Source organism: Scyliorhinus canicula, chromosome 7 (genome assembly GCF_902713615.1).
Source record: "Scyliorhinus canicula chromosome 7, sScyCan1.1, whole genome shotgun sequence".
Lineage (NCBI taxonomy): Eukaryota > Metazoa > Chordata > Chondrichthyes > Carcharhiniformes > Scyliorhinidae > Scyliorhinus > Scyliorhinus canicula.
This window is the reverse complement of record NC_052152.1, coordinates 111,882,053-111,901,422: the sequence shown is the minus strand read 5'-3', so window position 1 is coordinate 111,901,422 and position 19,370 is coordinate 111,882,053. Positions and strand designations below refer to the sequence as shown.

At 49.6% G+C, this 19,370-nt stretch overlaps 1 protein-coding gene across 1 annotated transcript in view; it reads left to right on the top strand.

Moving 5' to 3' along the window:
- cog3 (component of oligomeric golgi complex 3) overlaps positions 1 to 19,370 on the top strand; it is a 104,460-nt gene that overhangs the window by 14,804 nt on the left and 70,286 nt on the right. Inside the window, exons 2-4 of the mRNA XM_038802687.1 lie at positions 10,892 to 11,038; positions 12,603 to 12,664; positions 18,038 to 18,203. Of these exons, the coding sequence (XP_038658615.1) occupies positions 10,892 to 11,038; positions 12,603 to 12,664; positions 18,038 to 18,203 (375 nt within the window). The remainder of the gene's footprint in view (positions 1 to 10,891; positions 11,039 to 12,602; positions 12,665 to 18,037; positions 18,204 to 19,370) is intronic.

Genomic DNA, 19,370 nt, shown 5'->3' with positions numbered 1-19,370 from the left:
CGTCCGCAAACCCCTTGCCCCAACCCCGTCCCATCAGCAACCCCTTGACCCATTCCCGTCCCGTCCTCAACCCCCTGCCCCGACCCCATCCCATCAGCAACCCCTTGCCCCAACCCCGTCCCGTCCGCAACCCCCTGCCCCAACCCCATCCCATCAGCAACCCCCTGCCCCAACCCCGTCCCGTCTGCAACCCCCTGCCCCAACCCCATCAGCAACCCCTTGCCCCATCCCCGTCCCGTCCGCAACCCCTTGCCCCATCTCCGTCCGCAACCCCCGCCCCATCCCTGTCCCGCCCGTAACCCGCTGCCCCAACCCCGTCCCGCCCGCAGCCCCCTGCCCCATCCCCGCCCCGCCCGCAACCCCCTGCCCCATCCCCGTCCTGTCCGCAACCCCCTGCCCCATCCCCGTCCCGTCCGCAACCCCCTGCCCCATCCCCGTCCCGTCCGCAACCCCCTGCCCCATCCCCGTCCGCAACCCCCTGCCCCATCCCCGTCCCGTCCGCAACCCCCTGCCCCATCCCCGTCCCGTCCGCAACCCCCTGCCCCAACCTCGTCCCGCCCGCAACCCCCTGCCCCATCCGCGCCCACAACCCCTGCCCCAACCCCGTCCCTCCCGCAACCCCCTGCCCCATCCCCGTCCCGTCCGCATCCCCGTCCCGTCCGCAATCCCCTGCCCCATCCCCGTCCGCTGCCCCCTGCCCCAACCCCGTCCCGCCCGCAACCCCCTGCCCCATACCCGTGCGCAACCCCTGCCCCATACCCGTGCGCAACCCCCTGCCCCATCCCCGTCCGCTGCCCCCTGCCCCAACCCCGTCCCGCCCGCAACCCCCTGCCCCATCCCCGTCCGCTGCCCCCTGCCCCCTGCCCCAACCCCGTCCCGCCCGCAATCCCCTGACCCATCCCCGTCCGCTGCCCCATCCCCGTCCGCAACCCCCTGCCCAACCCCGCCAGCAACCCCTTGCCCCATCCCCGTCCCACCCGCAGCCCCCTGCCCCATCCCCGCCCGCAACCCCCTTCCCCATCCCCGTCCCGCCCGCAACCCCCTGCCCCATCCCCGCCCGCAACCCCCTGCCCCAACCCCGTCCCGCCCCATCCCCGTCCCGTCCCACCCCCGTCCGCAACCCCCTGCCCCATCCCCGTCCGCTGCCCCCTGCCCCAACCCCGTCCCGTCTGCAACCCCCTGCCCCATCCCCGTCCGCAACCCCCTGCCCCATTCCCGTCCTGCCCCATCCCCGTCCGCTGCCCCCTGCCCCAACCCCATCCCCGTCCGCAACCCCCTGCCCCATCCCCGTCCGCTGCCCCATCCCCGTCCGCTGCCCCATCCCAGTCCGCAACCCCCTGCCCCATCCACGTCCCGCCCGCAACCCACTGCCCCAACCCCGTCCCGCCCGCAACCCCCTGCCCCATCCCCGTCCCGTCTGCAACCCCCTGCCCCATCCCCGTCCGCTGCCCCCTGCCCCAACCCCGTCCCGTCTGCAACCCCTTGCCCCATCCCCGTCCGCAACCCCCTGCCCCATCCCCATCCGCTGCCCCCTGCCCCAACCCTGTCCCGCCCGCAACCCCCTGCCCCATCCGCGTGCGCAACCCCTGCCCCATCCCCGTCCACTGCCCCCTGCCCCAACCCCATCCCCATCCGCTGCCCCATCCCCATCCGCTGCCCCATCCCCATCCGCTGCCCCATCCCCATCCGCTGCCCCATCCCCGTCCGCTGCCCCATCCCCGTCCGCTGCCCCATCCCCGTCCGCTGCCCCATCCCAGTCCGCAACCCCCTGCCCCATCCCCGTCCGCAACCACCTGCCCCATCCACGTCCCGCCCGCAACCCACTGCCCCAACCCCGTCCCGCCCGCAACCCCCTGCCCCATCCCCACCCGCAACACCCTGCCCCAACCCCGTCCCGTCCGCAAACCCCTGCCCCAACCCCATCCCGCCCGCAACACCCTGCCCCATCCCCAACGCAACCCCCTGCCCTATCCCCATCCCGTCCGCAACCCCCTGCCCCATCCCTGGTCCCTCCGCAACCTCCTGACTTTCGAATGTTTATGCAGACCCAATGGGCCAAATGGCCTCCTTCTGCACTGTGGAGATTCTATGACTCCCACTTTAAGTCTGTCAAAGAAACGATAGCACAGTGGTTAGCACTGTTGCCTCACAGCTCCAGGGTACTATGTTCGATTCCCAGCTTGGGTCACTGTTTGTGCAGAGTCTGCACGTTCTCCTTGTGTCTGCGTGGGTTTCATCTGGGTGCTCCGGCTTCTTCCCACAAGTCCCGAAAGGCGTGCTGTCAGGTGAATTGGACATTCTGAATTCTCCTTCTGTGTACCCGAACAGATGCCAGAGTGTGGCGACTAGGGGATTTTCACAGATATTTGTAGTGTTAATGTAAGCCTGCTTGTGACAATAATAAAAATTAAATTATTATTATTAATCCCTCTGGTGAACGAAAACTCTGCCACCACTTGATAGGTTTGCCAGCACTGTGAGCTTGGGTAAGGTATTAGTGAGTGCACAAAAGACAGGGAGACATTATTTCGAAGTGGAAGGGTAGAAAACAGGAAATGTAAACTGGTGGGAGTTTTTTTTTTAAAGTGACGATACAAGCTTTTACATTTTGTCTGCTACTGCACACCTATTAGATTCGAACAGAACTGCTACAAAATAAACTTTTTATTTTTCTGGTGGATTAGGGGATCGTAAAGGGTTTGTATGATGGATGGGATTGCATTTAGTACATGTTGCATATAAATGATAAAATAAATGCATTAATACGGTGCCTTTCACAATCTCATGATACCCGAGATCACTCACAGCCAATGAAGTTCTTCTGAACTGTCGTCATGATTGCAATGTAAGAAACATGATAGTTAACTTACTCACGGCTGGGTCTCACAGCCAGCTCTGCAATAAATGACCAGCTAATTTTGTTTCGGTGATGTAACTGAGACACATATTGACCAGGTCACTGAGAATTCCCTACTCTTTGCAAAGTTTCCATGTGTTATTTTGAAAGGGTAGCCGGAGTTTCGTGTCTCATTTGAAAACTGGCACTTCACTGCCGCACTCCCTCGTTGCTGTACTGGAGTGTCAGTTTCGATTCTGTGTTATGGAGGATTAGAGTGCGGTAAAGGTAAAGTCGCCATAGTCCCAGATGACCATAGATTGCTTTCCCCTTTGAGGGGATCACCACACCTCAGGCGAGGGAAAAGGTTGAGAAGGAGGGCCTTCAATTGGACTAGCTTTCTACAAGAATCCAGTGCAGAACTAATTTACAGATTTGTTGTTCGACAAATTCACTTGGATTGTGCGTCACTTCCGTATCCTGCCAACTCGCGTCGTTCTATACATGCAGAGCTGTCACCAGGATCCAGTGAACCAGTGTCTGATTGAGGAGAAGCTGGGCTCAAGTCCCAATCTAGGGAATGAGCACATGATCCAGGCCAGAATTGCCAGTGCCGTTCTGAGGGAACACTGGGGAAGTGCTGCCATTTAAACTGAAGCACCGTTTTCCCTCTCTGATGGAGGTCAAAGATCTCCTGGTACTATTTCACAAAAGAACTAGGGATTCTCTCCCCCAGTGTCCAGGTCACTATTTCTCCCTCAACTAACACTAAAACAAGTTATCTGGCCACCATCACATTGCTGTTTGTGGGTCCTTACTGTAGTGAAAATTGGCTACTACGTATTGACATTAAAACTTCACTTTAAAAGTACTGCAATAGCTCGAAAGTGCTGAGGGGTATGCTAAGATTGTGAAATGTGTTGCAAAAGTGCAGGTTCTGTATTTCTGGAAGAGCAGAAAGGCAAGCAAAATTTATATTTTTGATTTGATTCATTATTATCACATGTATTAGTATACAGTGAAAAGTATTATTTCTTGCATGCTGTACAAACAATGCATACCGTACATAGGGAAGGAAGGAGAGACTGCAGAATATAATGTTACAGTCATAGCTAGGGTGTAGAGAAAAGATCGACTTAATACGAGGCAAGTCCATTCAAAAGTCTGATGGCAGCAGGGAAGAAGCTGTTCTTGAACCGGTTGGTACGTGACCTGAAACTTCTGTGTCTTTTTCCTGATGGAAGAAGGTGGAAGAGAGTATGTTGCACTAGCTCAACTTGAACTGTGGAGAAACAGTCGGCAATACAGTCATGAGCTTCCATGCAAATTTGGGTTGCGTCAGGAGAAAGTATTTGGAGTTAAAGAACAATACAGCACAGAACAGGCCTTAAGGTACTTGTGGTCAGTTCATTCCCCCAGAGTGATTGCAATTAACTTGGTTGATATAAGTTCACTCCTCTCCCAGTCCCTGTGTATCCAAATTGGGAGCGTAAATCCTGTCTGATGCTTTTTCAGTGCCTCGATTGAACCTGCCTCTAACATGTTTCCAGGCAGCGCATTCCAGACCCCAATTATTCATGTGAAAAAGATTTTTCTCACATCACATTTGCTTCTTTTACAAATAATTTTCAAGCTGTGCCCTCTTGTTCTTGATCCTTTTACAAATGGCATCTCCCTATCTACTATGTCTCGTCCTTTCATGATTTTGAACATCCCTATCAAATTTCCTCCTTTCTTCTCCAAGGAAAACAGTCCCAACCTCTCCAATCTATCCTCATAACTGATGTTTCTCCGCCCTGGAACCATTCTTGTAAATCTCTTCACTCTCCAGTGCGTTGCCGATTGGTTTTTAAAGGCATAATTAATTCATCATTACTGCTAACCACCCTCATTGACTTTGCAAGAATAATTTTATATTTGTTGAATGTCAAATTTCTCTATTATGATAAATTCTGCATATCTTTTATTTTTATTCTGAAGTTTGTTTGATATTTTATCTACCACTGTAATCTCATATATATGTCCCAATTTATTTTGCCATCACTTAAGATGCAAAATTGAAAGTGAAGGGATTCAGCCATTTTTACTTCCTGGGTTTGCTGTCTATTAGAATACTTCATTGTGATTGGCTGCTTACCCTGCATGCTGACATCAGTGATGCTGCACACCTGAAGTTCCCTTGACTTGGTGCCAGAAACAAGCTGACGTGGGAAGTGAAAGCCTGCTCCACAGAGATCGCCAGATCTTTGTGGGCAGTTTCCTGAGGTTAGCAGTTAATGCTGGTCCAGCCCATTTTATCAAAAACTCATTGACCCAGTCATTTAAGATAAGAGTTACTTAATCTCAAATCAAATGGGCATTCAGATTTTCAATGTTTTATAATTAGCGGTAAGAACTTAGGCAAGCTAATTGTCGAGCCCAGTCACCTCGCCCAAGGCTCTGTAGTCTCCCCCCCCCCCCATAAACTTCTCTACCGTCAGTAAAACTATATTTAAAATTCATTTCACCTAAAAAGAATAAAGACTATTATTCACCCTCCTAATAATCTCAGTTGACACAGTGAAGTTCCATGGGATGTTTTTGTGTATTATCCAAATCCTTATTGGCAGGATAAAGTCTCTATACTGTCCATAAGGGGCTGGTTTAGCTCACTGGGCTAAATCGCTGGCTTTTACCGCAGGCCAGCAGCACGGTTCGATTCCTGTACCAGCCTCCCCGGACAGGCGCCGGAATGTGGCGACTAGGGGCTTTTCACAGTAACTTCATTAAAGCCTGCTCGTGACAAGTGATTTTCATTTTCATTTTTTAATTTCATAAGGCAGGGGCAACCAAGGTTTTCTCATCAGCTATACAGGTATGTATCATGGAGCCTCAGACCTGATGGATAATGTTTAAGTCCTCATTCCCAGACTCCTAAATGACCCTCATATTGACTGACCTCATTAACACTACATCCTGTATGCTTCATCCGATGCCAGTGCTTATGTAGTTACATTGTACATCTTGTGTTGCCCTATTATGTATTTTCTTTTATTCCCTTTTCTTCCCATGTACTGAATGATCTGTTGAGCTGCTTGCAGAAAAATACTTTTCACTGTACCTCAGTACACGTGACAATAAACAAATCCAATCCAATCCCATGTCTGGTTTATTTATCAAGTTACTGATATTAATAGTTCTTGGTATTCTGACTAGGGATTGATCCATCATAAGGTGCTAGTGCGTTTAAAACAAAGATGGCCTCTACCAGCACATGCAATTCAAACAGGGCAACTAACAACTTTTATTTATCTTGTGCTTTTAATGTATTAACAAGACCCAAGGCACTTGATGGAGCATCAGGAGGAGTGAGGCTGAGCTTGCTAGGTTCCACTGCCCCTTATCTAGTTGTAGCCAACTAGTTGTTCCACACTCTCCTTCTTTAAGACCATTCTTAACACCTACTTCTTCAACCAAACGTTTAGCCACCTGTCCTAATGTTACTTCCTATGGCTCGGTGTTAGTTTACAGTGAAGCACCTTGGGATGTAACATAAGTGCAAGTTCTTAATGATAATTGAGGAGATCAATCACCCATTGCAGATGTGCAGGTTAGGTGAATTGGTCATGCTGAATCGCCCCTTCGTGTCCAACGATGTGCAGATTAGGTGGGTTGGCCATGATCAATGTATGGGGTTACAGGGATAGAGTGGAGGAGTGGGCCTAGGTAGGATGCATTTTCGGAGGATCGGTGCAGACCCGAAGGGCTGAATGGCCTCCTGCACTGTAGGGATTCTGTGATCTATGGCCAATTGTCCACGTCTTCCTGTAACCCTTATGTATCACCCAATAAGGTCAGATGCTGAGATTCCTTCTCAGCAAATCTGTGAGCATGGGAGACCTGGGGCTGAATTTTTCCGTTATTGGGACTATGTCCCACGCTGACGTCAGAACTGTGAACTTCCACGCCAGGAAAACTGGCGTAAAAGGACCACATATTCCTCGCCTGGCAGAGGGCTAGCAGGGACCTGGCGTAAATCTAGCAGCTTTTACTGCAGATATGGGCCCCTGCACTTTTAGGTCAGAGGCCGTGCATGCGCACGACGGCAGCCGCCAGCAGCTGTGCTGTGCTCCATGGCGGATTCTGACCGCGAAGATGGATCCTGAAAATAAACCCCCGATCCTGGGGAGCATGATAGCACAAGTGGATAGCATTGTGGCTTCACAGCGCCAGGGTCCCAGGTTCGATTCTCCGCTGGATCACTGTCTGCGCGGAGTCTGCATGTTCTCCCCGTGTCTGTGTGGGTTTCCTCCGGGTGCTCCTGTTTGCTCCCACAGTCCAAAGATGTGCTGGTTAGGTGGATGGGCCATGATAAATTGCCCTTAGTGTCCAAAAAGGTTGGGTGGGGTTATTGGGTTACGGGGATAGGGTGGAAGTGAGGGCTTAATTGGGTTAAGTGGGTCGGTGCAGACTCGATGGGCCGAATGGCCTCCTTCTGCACTGTATGTTCTATGATCGGCCTCACGCCCGACCCTGACCGCCTGCACAAACGTTTCCCGGCCGTATGTAAGGCCCCCCCCCCCCGATCGGCCCGTCCCCGACTAGGGCGGCCGCGGACTGAGCCCGCGGTCGCCATGCTAGTTTCCTGACCGGCTAGACTGCATTAGATCTACGCTGTCGGGACTTCTGCCGGTTGGGAGCGGAGAATGGTGGAGCGGGCCTCCATCAAAGGCCCCCGGTAGGTGCTGGGCGTTGCGGCGTACTGAGAGAGTACGTCGTTTTTTGGGGCCTGCAGAATCGGAGTACCGGCTCTCTTCCCGATTCCGTGCCGCGAAATGGAATCTCCATCCTCGCACCAGCCACAATTTTGGCGTCGGGGTGCGGAGAATCCAGCCCCTGTTCTTCCTGAAAAGGTGGTGGAAGCAGAGTCTTTGAATATTTTTAAGGCAGAGGTAGATAGACTTTTGGTAAGCAAGGGCGTGATAGATTATCGGGGCTAGGCAGAGTGCTGATTGGAGGCTACTTTCAAATCAGCCATGATCCATGTCAGACCAATTTAATTGAGTTCTTTGACAAGGTGACACAGGCAGTAGATGAGGGTGGTGTTGTGGATGTTGTATATTTGGACTCGGAAAGCATTTGATACAGTGCCACATGGCAGGTTGGTTAGCAAATTAGAAATCTTTGGGATTGGCAGCATGGATTAAAGTTGGCTAAGAGATGGGAAACAGAGGGTAGGTCTACATGGTCATTTCTCAGACTGGAGACGAGTTGAAAGTGGTATTCCCCAATGCCTAATGTTGGGACTCTTGCTTTTTTTGATTTATATAAACGATTTGGAGATGGGTGCTGAGGGCAACATCTCTAAATTTGCAGATGATACTAAACCAGGGAGAATAGTGTATTGTGAAGATGACGCTGAGCAACTTGAGAGGGACATTGACAAGTTGGCCAAATGGCAGGCACCTGGCAGATGAACTTCAGTGCAGCGAAATGTGAGGAATGCATTTTGGGAGAAATATGGGGAGACAATACAGGCTCAGTGGTACAACTTTGAGGGGGGTACAGGAGCAGAGGGCCCTCGGGGTTCAAGCGCATAATTCTCTGAAGGTGGCCAGACAAGTTGAAACAGTTGTTAAGAAGGCTTACAGCATCCTTGGGTTTATAAAGAGAGGCATAGAGTACAGAAGCAAGGAAGTGATGCTACACCTCTACAAATCATTGGTCAGACCACATTTGAATATTGTGTTCAGTTCTGGGCACCTTATTTAAGGAAGGATGTTAAAGCTCTAGAGAGAGTGCACAGGAAATTTACTAGAATGATACCAGGAATGAGGAATTTTAGATGCAAGGAAAGATTTGAGAAATTGGGCTTGTTTTCCTTCGAGCAGAGAAGATGAAGAGGTGACCTTATTGAAGTGTTCAAAATTATGAACAATTTTGACAGAGTAAAGAAGGATATTCTGTTTCCACTAATTGGTAAGTCAGTTATTAGTCACTGACTTTCAAATTCAAATGGTTAGCAAGAGAACATGAGTGAGAGGAGGAGAAACATCTTTACTCAGTTGTTGGGGTTTGGAATGCCCTGCCTGGGGGAGTGGTGGAGATGGATTCCATTGGACGTTTCAAAAGACAGCTGGGTATGTATTTGAAAGTGATTAATTTAGAGGGCTTCGGAGATAGGGCGGAGAATGGGACTGGCTAGGAAGCTCTTTCGGGAGCCGGTGCAGACACGATGACCTCCTGTATTGTAAAATTCTCCTGATTCTACAAGCGGTGGCAAAAATCCAGGATGCATAAAAGACGAAAATTGGAGGAGCATGGAAATCCCAGAAAGTTGTGGCGATGGCGGAGATTGCAAAAAAAGAAAGATGCAAGGCTTTGGAGAGCTTTGAACATTTGGGGGAAGACTTTGAAGTGGAGGCATTGCCAGAGTAGGAGCCAATGTTGGTTGGCAAGTACAAGGGTGAATGGGACTTGGTGCAGTACAGGCAGCCAATACTGGATGAACTGAAGTTTGTTAAAGGTGGGAAGCTGATCAGGAAAGCATTGGACTACTTGTGTCTTCCCCAAGCAAATGATACACAGACAACACATGAGAGGAGAGGACTAAGCAACTACCCTGGTCATATTCTATGGGTGGAATTCTCTGGGTTTGATGGCAGTCGGGCATGGGGAATCTAGGGGGGAGTGGAGAAGTTGAAAACCCAAGGCCACCCGGCACCGAGGACCCAGGTTTGATCCCAGCCCCAGGTCATTGTCGTATGGAGTTTGCACAGTCTCCCCATGTCTGCATGAGTCTCACCCCCACAACACAAAGCTGTGTAGGGTAGATTGACCATGCTTAATTGGGAAAAAGAGAAGTCGGAAACTTGCCGGTGTAAAATGACGGTCCCAATGGGCGGGTTAACGGCACCTCAATCATCCCACTGGCAGGTGGTGCATATGCCATTTGCATTCCATTGCATCTCATGAATGCTAAAATAGCTGCCCGCCAGTGTCCCATCAGGCCTTCCAATCTGGTCATGCCAGCAGGAAATCAAGTTGGCGTCAAACTGACAAATCAGCTGCTGGCCCACTAGGAGATTCGGTGGGGAACTCGCATGTGCTTAATTAATGAAGGTTCCAGTGCAGGATCCTACCATTCTGGCTGGCGGTGGTGATACCCGCCACCATACCTTGTCTCAAAATGGGAGAATTCTGCCCTATGAGTGGGTCAAGACATTGCCCCTTTTCTGGATAAGGGAATGGGAGTGATTTAATTTTAAATGGTCTAAAACTAATGGTACAACTTTCAATACACTGTGACAGTTGGTGATAGTTCCATGGTGAAAATACCGCTTTCCGAGTGGTCTACATCAAATCACTTGCTCAACTGTTGGCTGTACTGCTGATAACAATGATTCAATTTCTAGTTCAAAGTGAATAACTATTACCAGAATTTGTATAAGTTGTTAATACTAAATGTGCAATTGCTAATGTATTCATGATCATTGCAGCAGTCCTTCGTTTTTAGTTGTGTAGAAGACGTTGAACAGGCAGCATTCATTGGCCACTTTTGATTACCGTGAGCTATTAAAAGGCAACTAGGTAGTGTGGAACTTTTCTCTGAAGGACATTAGTTGGGTGGGTACAATAATCCTGTGGTTTTATTGGCTTTTTCTGGGGGCTGTCCAATAAATATCCAGATTCTTTCAAACTCTTGCCATGGTGTGATTTGAACTCTCAACTTCTGGGTTGCTAGTCCACTACCATGAAAGTTGCGATAGTCCCTGAGAAGCAGAGGCTGCTCACCCTTTTTTTGAGAGAGAGCTGACTGGTGGTGACTTAATCTGAGGATCACCACACCTCAGGCAAGGGGCAAGGTTGAGAAGGCGGGGCTTTCATGGTATCCTCAGCTGGTGCAGGAATTGAACTTGTGCTATTGACATCTCTCTGCATTACAAGCCAACTGAGCTCTTGAGCTAACCAACCCTCCCCTCCCCCACCATCCGCTACCAGACTATTCAACCACTGAACCCCTAGGTTACTATGTGCATAATTAAACTGTCGGTAATACTGTTGTATTTCCAACAGCTGCCAATTGAGGACCTTTGCAGCCTGGCATCGCGAACCATCACTGTTCCTCTTACTGCTGCAATTCCTGAATCTACTGAGGATATCCTTCTCAAAGGCTTCACTGCTTTGGACATGGAAAATGAGAAAATCGAAACAGCTCAGCAGGTACTTTCCGGCAACTACGAGTAGGACTGACACAATTATTGTCAGGAGATGAAAGAATTAACTTTGAATAATTGCCTTTTGTTTTAACAGAATGGAAGGGAAGTTCTAAAATAGGTGCATTAAACAAGGGAGCATAATTTTAAAAGGATTGTTTCCAGCATAGTGGAAGGTGTTCAATGTCAAATAGCTCCATACTCAGTTTTATAGATACCCACTGATTCTCTTTCATATGTGTTCCTGTGAAAATACCGTTGGTTACATTTCTGGAATTCTCTGGCCTAGATTTTCTATTTTAAATAAATGGGTTACCAGGAGCGTTGAAGTAACCCTTACAGAGAATCTAGATCTATCCTCATTTATTTAAATCAGTAAATTGATTTGATGAAGCATTATTTGAAAAGTTTCTTGCACAATAGCACAACCTCTGGCACAAAAAAGTAGCAGAAACAGTTTTGCTCCATATGCTGAGGCCAATTGACATATGTCCGAGCCCATTTAGTAGCTATGGCATGTGGAGTTGGATGCCTACTGTCTTGTGTGGTGATGGTACTGACCTGTACCAGCAATGTAGGAACCACACTTAGAAATGTCCAAGAGAGCTTGAGAAGGTAGACTATCCATTGCCTATAACACTTTTTTTAAAACTTGAAATGGCTGGGAATAGGGATGGTCTCAGTGGCTAGAGAAGAGATTGTGGTAGTGAACAAATATTAGGGCTCTAGTTATCTCCGTATTTAATTGGAGGAAATTTCTGCTTGCCTCGGCAAATTATCGTTAGTACAGGCGTCAGGAGAGGTGATAGTGAGGGAGAGCTGGGTGTCAACACCATACTCGTGGAACTTGAGGTGATTTTGGATGATGTCAACGGTGGACAGCATGTAGATGAAAGGTGGAGGGGGCCAAGGATAGATCTTTGGGAACTCCAGAGTTAATGATGTGGGAATGGGAGGTGAAGCAATTGCGTACGGTTCGCTAGCCACATCGGGAGAGAACATAGAACATACAGTGCAGAAGGAGGCCATTCGGGCCATCGAGTCTGCACCGACCCACTCAAGCCCTCATTTCCACCCTATCCCCGTAACCGTTTTGAACACTAAGGGTAATTTATCATGGCCAGTCCACCATACCTGCACGTCTTTGGACTGTGGGAGGAAACCGGAGCACCCGGAGGAAACCCACGTAGACACGGGGAGAACGTGCAGACTCCGCACAGACAGTGACCCAGCGGGGAATCGAACCTGGGACCCTGGCGCTATGAAGACACAGTGCTAACCACTTGTGCTACCGTGTTGATAGAAAGAAGCCAGCAAGCCCTTTGTGCTACATGCGCTGGTTGGCACTGAATTCAAGATTAAACATCAGTCCATGTGACACTTTCCTTCCTGTTAACCCCAGTTTACAGTGTCATAGAAGCTTATAGAACAGAAGAAGGCGATTGGACCCATTGTCTGTTAGCTCTCTGAAGACATTATTGACTTAGATTTCCAACGAGATCATTTGTGGAAGACATACCTAATCACTCGAGTAGCTGAATAAGCAAACTTGTTTTTCCTCTTTCCCACAGTTCTATTCCTGGTTCTCCAAGATACAGACCCAGATGGATCAAGACGAAGGATTGAAATACAGGTATATATTTCCTCTTCCTAACCATTGCCGCATTGGGCCGTGTACTCGCTGTGTATAAGCACTGATCATGGCGATTCCTCTTTGTCTTTTCATGAAGAAGCAATTCCCTTCATATTTCCTTAGGATCTTTCCCACCATGCTCAGTAGTAGTTCACTGCGGCCATTGAGAGATTAGGAACTCACTGGTGCAGCATACTGGGACTCCGCACTGTGTTCTGACTATGTTGTGTAAATTGCAACTCTGAGTGGGCTTTATGGGCTTAAATGATGAAGTTATTCAATAACTTGAGTTAAACAGCAGTATAACAGCAAAATAGGAACTAGTGTAAAAGTAACATTGCTTTGTCAGCCTGAATTAAGTGACTTTGAATTATAGGGAATAGACCTCACTATACATTACAGAAGTTAGAAAGCAGTAAAAGTTTTTTTGGCTGGAGTATTAAATTATGGTATTTAATTGCAGATTGTGTCAGGAGCTTAAAAGTGAGCAATCTTTTTTAAATTTAGAATACCCAATTAAATCCCCCCCCCCCCCCCCGGCTCAAGCTACGCTCCAGCATCACCTTTTTTATTCGCGGGGTCTGGCCTGCCCATACAAAGCCAGAGATCACCTTGTTTACCCGTTTAAAAAAGGCCCGTGGAATAAAGATGGGGAGGCACTGAAAAACAAACCGGAATCTCGGGAGGACCGTCATTTTCACCATCTGTACCCTCCCAGCCAGCATGTCCCACCTTCGGAAGTCTTCCTTCACTTAGCTTATGTAGCCGTTCGCATTCCCGTGCCACCTAGATGCCTAGATACCAAAAATTTCCCCCTACCACCCTAAATGGCAACTACCCCTGTCGCCTCTCCTGCCCCCTTGCTTGGATCGCGAACACCTCACTTTTCCTCAAATTCAATTTATAACCCAAAAACTGCCCAATTTCCCCCGGAATTCTCATAATTTCTCCCATCCCCTCTAGTGGGTCAGAAACATATAGGAGCAGATCATCTGCGTATAATGAAACTCTGTGTTCCACCCCTCCCCGAATCAGCTCCATCCAGTCTCTTGAGGCTCTCAGCGCAATTGCCAGCGGCTGTATGGCCAGCGCAAACAGTAGTGGGGAGAGAGGGCATCCCTGCCTCATCCCCCGGTGCAGCTTAAAATAGCCCAATGTCAACCTGTTTGTCCGTACACTCGCCACAGGTGCCTGATACAGCAGCATAACCCAGTCAATGAAGCCCCGCCCAAATCCAAACCGTCCCAGTACCTCCTACAGATAGGCCCATTCCACCCGGTCAAAGACCTTCTCTGCGTCCATTGCGACCGCTACCTCAATTCCCCTACCCTCTGGGGCATCATGATCACATTCAACAGTCTTCTAACGTTGGCCGCCAACTGCCTGCCCTTAACAAATCCCGCCTGGTCCTCCCCAATCACATCCGGAATGCAGTCTTGTATCCTTGAGGACAAGATTTTGCCCAACAGTTTGGCGTCAACATTTAGTAAGGAGATTGGCTTGTAGGACCCGCATATCTCCGGGTCCTTATCCCGCTTCAGGATCAATGAGATCGTGGCCTGTGACATTGTCGCATTAAATGCCCTCCTCAACAGCGACCCCAGCATCCCAGAGAACGTTTTATAGAACTCCACTGGGTATCCGTCCGGCCCCGGGGCTTTACCCGACTGCATGGCCTTCAGCCTTTCTGCTATTTCTTCAATCCCTATCAGGGCCCCATTCCTTCTACCAGCCCTTCCTCCACCTTCTGGATCCTCGCCCCCCCTAAGAATTTCCTCATCCCTTCCGGCCCGGCTGGGGATTCCGACTCATATAGCCTGCTATAAAACTCATTGAACGCCCTGTTAACCCCTGCTGAATCCCCTACCAAATTCCGGTCTCTGTCCTTCACTTCCCCAATCTCCCTGGCTGCCTCCCTCTTTCTGAGCTGCTGCGCAAGCATTCTACTAGCCTTTTCTCCATACTCCTATATCGGCCCCTCGCCTTCCTCAGCTGCTCCACTGCCTTCCCTGTAGTTAGCAAACCAAACGCCGCCTGTAGCCTCCGGTGTTCCCTTTAAAGCCCTGCATCTGAGGTCTCTGCAAGCTCCCGTCGACCTGAAGTATTCCCCTTATCAGTCGATCCGTCTCTGTTCTATCCACCTTCTCCCTGTGGGCCCGTATCAAAATCAGCTCCCCTCTGACCACTGCCTTCAACGCCTCCCAGCCCATTGCTACCGAGACGTCCCCCGTGTCATTAACTTCCAGATAGTTCTGGATGCATTTCCTCACCCGCCCGCACACCTCCTCACCCGCTAACAGTCCGACATCCAATCTCCAATGAGGGCACTGGCCACACTCCTTGCTCACCATTAAGTCCACCCAGTGTGGGGCAGGGTCCGAGACCGTGATCGCTGAGTACTCGGTGTCCACTACCCCGTCAGTAAAGCCCTGTTCAAGATGAAAAGTTGATCCGACACTTTATGTACATGTGAGTAGAAAGAGAACTCCTTCACTCTTGGCCACCCAAACCTCCATGGGTCCACTCCCCCCATCTGCTCCATAAACCCCTTTAGCTCCCTTGCCATTGCTGGCACCCTGCCTGTCCTTGAGTTTGACCGGTCTAGCCTTGGGTGAATGACGGTGTTGAAGTCCCTCCCCCCCCCAATTATCCCAGTTTGGCGCGTACACATTCACGGGTACACCTGCAGCCTTTCCAGCTTCCCACTAACCATGATGTACCGACCTCCCACATCCGCAACTATTCTTCCCGCCTCGAATGACACTTGCTTATTAATCAGGATCGGGACCCCTCTAGTCTTAGAGTCCAGCCCCGAATGAAATACCTGCCTGACCCATCCCTTCCTTAGTCTAGTCTGATCGATTACCCTAAGATGAGCCTCCTGTAACATTGCCATGTCCGCCTTCAGTCCCTCAAGTGTTTGAACAATCGTGCCCTCTTAACCGGCCCATTCAGCCCTCTAACGTTCCACGTGATCAGCCTGGTCAGGGGGCTCCTCAACCCCCCTCCCCCACCCCTGCCGATCAGCCATCACCTTTCTCAGGCCAGTCTCCAGTTCGCGTCCCGCACAACCGTCGGCCCGCCCCCAGGCAGCCTCCGTCCTCGACCTCCGTTTTGTCCCCCAACAACAGTCCCTCCCTTTTGTCCCCCAGCAACAGTCAGCAGAGCAACTCCCCACCCAGTAACAGCACAGTAAAAACAGCCCCCTTCAACAAGCATAATATCTGCTCACCCCCCCACTGTACTTCTGTGAGCCAGCCCGCCCAGCTAGCTTGGTAGCCCCCGCCCATGGCGCCAAACATTTTCCCACCTATTGTCGTTTCCCCCCCAGCACGGACACACATATGCAAGAGAAAGCATTCCCAGTCCAATTAACCGAAAGAAACAAAAAAAAATGAGACACCCTACATCGAAAACTCACACCTCTATCCCCCACCAGTACAAATGCAAACTTTAACTTACCAAAATGTGCGGCGGCTCCAGGATCAATACAGAAGGCTTTACAAATATAGTGCAAAAACAAAAAAAAATTAACGTTAACACTGCAGCAAAGTTCACCTCAGCCTCCTGCCAGCCCTTTCCTTCTGGCAAAATCCATCGCTTCCTCAGGCGACTCAAAATAGAAGTGTTGCTCCCCATAGGTGACCCAAAGATGGGCCGGAAACAGTAGTCCAAACTTCACCTTCTTCTTGAAAAGGATGGACTTTACTTGGTTGAATCCCGCTCTTCGCCTGGCTATGTCCGCGCTCAGGTCTTGGTAAATGCGCAGGATGCTATTTTCCCACTTACAGCTCCATGTCTGCTTGGCCCACCGTAGTATACGCTCCTTATCCAGGTACCTGTGCAATCTCACCACCATCGCCCTCGGAGGGGGGGGGGGGGGGGGGTCACATACATGCGGCTTCTTCGCTAGAGTTCTGTGCGCCCTGTCCACCTCCAGGGGTTGGATGAATGTCCCATCCCCCATTAGCTTCTCGAGCATACCCGCTATATATGCCCTTGTGTCCGCTCCTTCGGACCCTCTGGTAGACCAACGATCCTCAAATTTTGCCGGCGGGACCTATTCTCCACCTTCTCCTGGAGCCCTTTCTGTTGGTCTCTCGGCATCCCCATCCTCATCTCCACCTCCACTGCTGTTTGATGTTACTCATGCTCGCTCAGTTCCTTCTCCACTCTCTGGATCGCCCGATCTTGAGCATCCAATCTCTGTTCCAGCCGACAATCGTTCCCTAATCGGGTCCAAGCATTCGTGTTTCTGCTTGGCGAAGCCCTCTTGGATAAACTTCATCAACTGCCCCGTCGACCGCTGGGTAATCGAGCCAGAATTCCGCTCGTCCGCCATGCTTTTTCCTGCTGCAGCATCAATCCAGGCCTTCTCTGTTCGCCTATTTCTTCCTTTGTGAGCACTCCTGGTCCGCCTATCCATGCACTGGTGTGGGACTCCTCCTCACGGTCGTGTCCACTATCGATTTTTAAAGTGTAATCCGAGAAAAAAATCAGGGAAAAGGTCCAAAGGTTCATCCCGAGCCGGAGCTACCAAATAGAACATAGAACAGTACAGCACAGAACAGGCCCTTCGGCCCTCGATGTTGTGCCGAGCCATGATCACCCCACTCAAACCCACGTATCCACCCCATACCCGTGACCCAACAACGCTTCCCCTTAACCTTACTTTTTAGGACACTACGGGCAATTTAGCATGGCCAATCCACCTAACCCGCACATCTTTGGACTGTGGGAGGAAACCGGAGCACCCGGAGGAAACCCACGCACACACGGGGAGGACATGCAGACTCCGCACAGACAGTGACCCAGCCGGGAATCGAACCTGGGACCCTGGAGCTGTGAAGCATTTATGCTAACCACCATGCTACCGTGCTGCCCCTAATGTGCGACCTAATCCTTCTTGGCCACCACCAGAAGTCGCGATCTGCTACTAATTGAGTGTCTGAGAATGGGCACAAGGGGAGTTGGTGTGGGAATGGAAATATCGCATTGATGAATTAGGGGTTAACCTGCTTATGATAAGGCATGTTATTGGAATAATAGAGGGAATATATCAGGCCTCATATGAAACTGCTTTCTGGGGAAATATCTGTTCTCCAGCACTGATGTCCTTCATCTAGAGCTCAAAGCTTGTCCATATTTGGCCGAGAAATGAAAGTGTGCGCTAAGTAGAAAGAACTAAAGTGCAGAAGATGTGTTGTCTGTGGGCGCCCTGCATCAAACTGACCCTTCTCTTGTGGGTAGGTTCTGTATTTCACAGGTTCACTTTCCTGTATTATTGGTTGGGTATTGCTGCCTCAAATACTTTAGTCACACTGCAGATTATGTAGGTTAGAGTGTAACCTGTTTTTTTGCTCTTTGTTTTAGAGAAATGAGGGATTATTTGTATGGCTTTCAGGAGCAGTGCGATGCAATACTGAATGATGTCAATACAGCCTTACTACACTTGGAGTCTTTACAGAAGCAATACCTTTTTGTATCCACCAAGACAGGCACACTACATGAGGCTTGTGAGCAACTCCTGCGGGAACAGGTAGGGAATCTATGTTGGGGCATAGTTATTAAAGAGTTTGTTGTGTGAAGTAATTCAATGTTTTTTTTGCGTGTATGGGATGCATATTTGTAACATGTTACTGGGGTGTTTTATTGTAATGTCAGGTGCTCCGAAGTTAGACAATCGAGTTTAGAAACAATTGATATTTTTGATGGAATGGAAGAAAGAGAGAGGACTTGTACTTAAGATGTGGCGAAGTAACAGCATGAGAGAAAAGCGAATACCTTTTGCTAAATTCTTTGGCTTATCGGCGTGTTCTTGTTTGCTTTCTGCCACCATCCCCTGTATTTGTAACTTGTTTTTTTTCAGGGCTCAGTTGTAATGTAGCATGAGGCTGTATGCCTCTTTGTTAACATTAGCTAACCGGACATTGTAGATAAAGAGGGGAAAATGCTTTGTATTCCTGCTGACTTCTTCCTCTAATATTAGTGAACAAAGGAAAAAGATGTCCTGCATCCCTTCACTTAGAGGATTGAGTCAATGCAGAACCTTTATGGAAAGAAGTTGCGACTATTTTCCCAGGGATAAGGTTATGTTTATACGTTTGACTAAAACACAGAAATTCTACAGTGGCCATCCTACCGGTGGCAGGATGGTCCTATTAGCACTTGCTTATTAGCTTATCTTGTTTCAGGTTTGTGAGGTTATAGATTTGTAGAGACTTCTCTTTAGTGCTTTATCTCATGGGTGGGTAATTCTTGACTCAACACCGAGGATCTGTTAGTATTGACAACTTGAGATATGTGCATGCTAATGGGAATGCTCCTTTAAATCTTGCTTGTAATTCTGAAACTCCAATGTATGCAATTAATGTGGTCTACAAAGTTTGATGTAGCAGCACGGTATCATTGTGGATAGCACAATTGCTTCACAGCTCCAGGGTCTCAGGTTCGATTCCGGCTTGGGTCACTGTCTGTGCCGAGTCTGCACATCCTCCGTGTGTGCGTGGGTTTCCTCCGGGTGCTCTGGTTTCCTCCCACAGTCCAAAGATGTTCAGGTTAGGTGGATTGGCCATGATAAATTGCCCTTAGTGACCAAAATTGCCCTTAGTGTTGGGTGGGTTACTGGGTTATGGGGATAGGGTGGAGGTGTTGGACCTTGGATAGGGTGCTCTTTCCAAGAGCCGGTGCAGACTCGATGGACTGA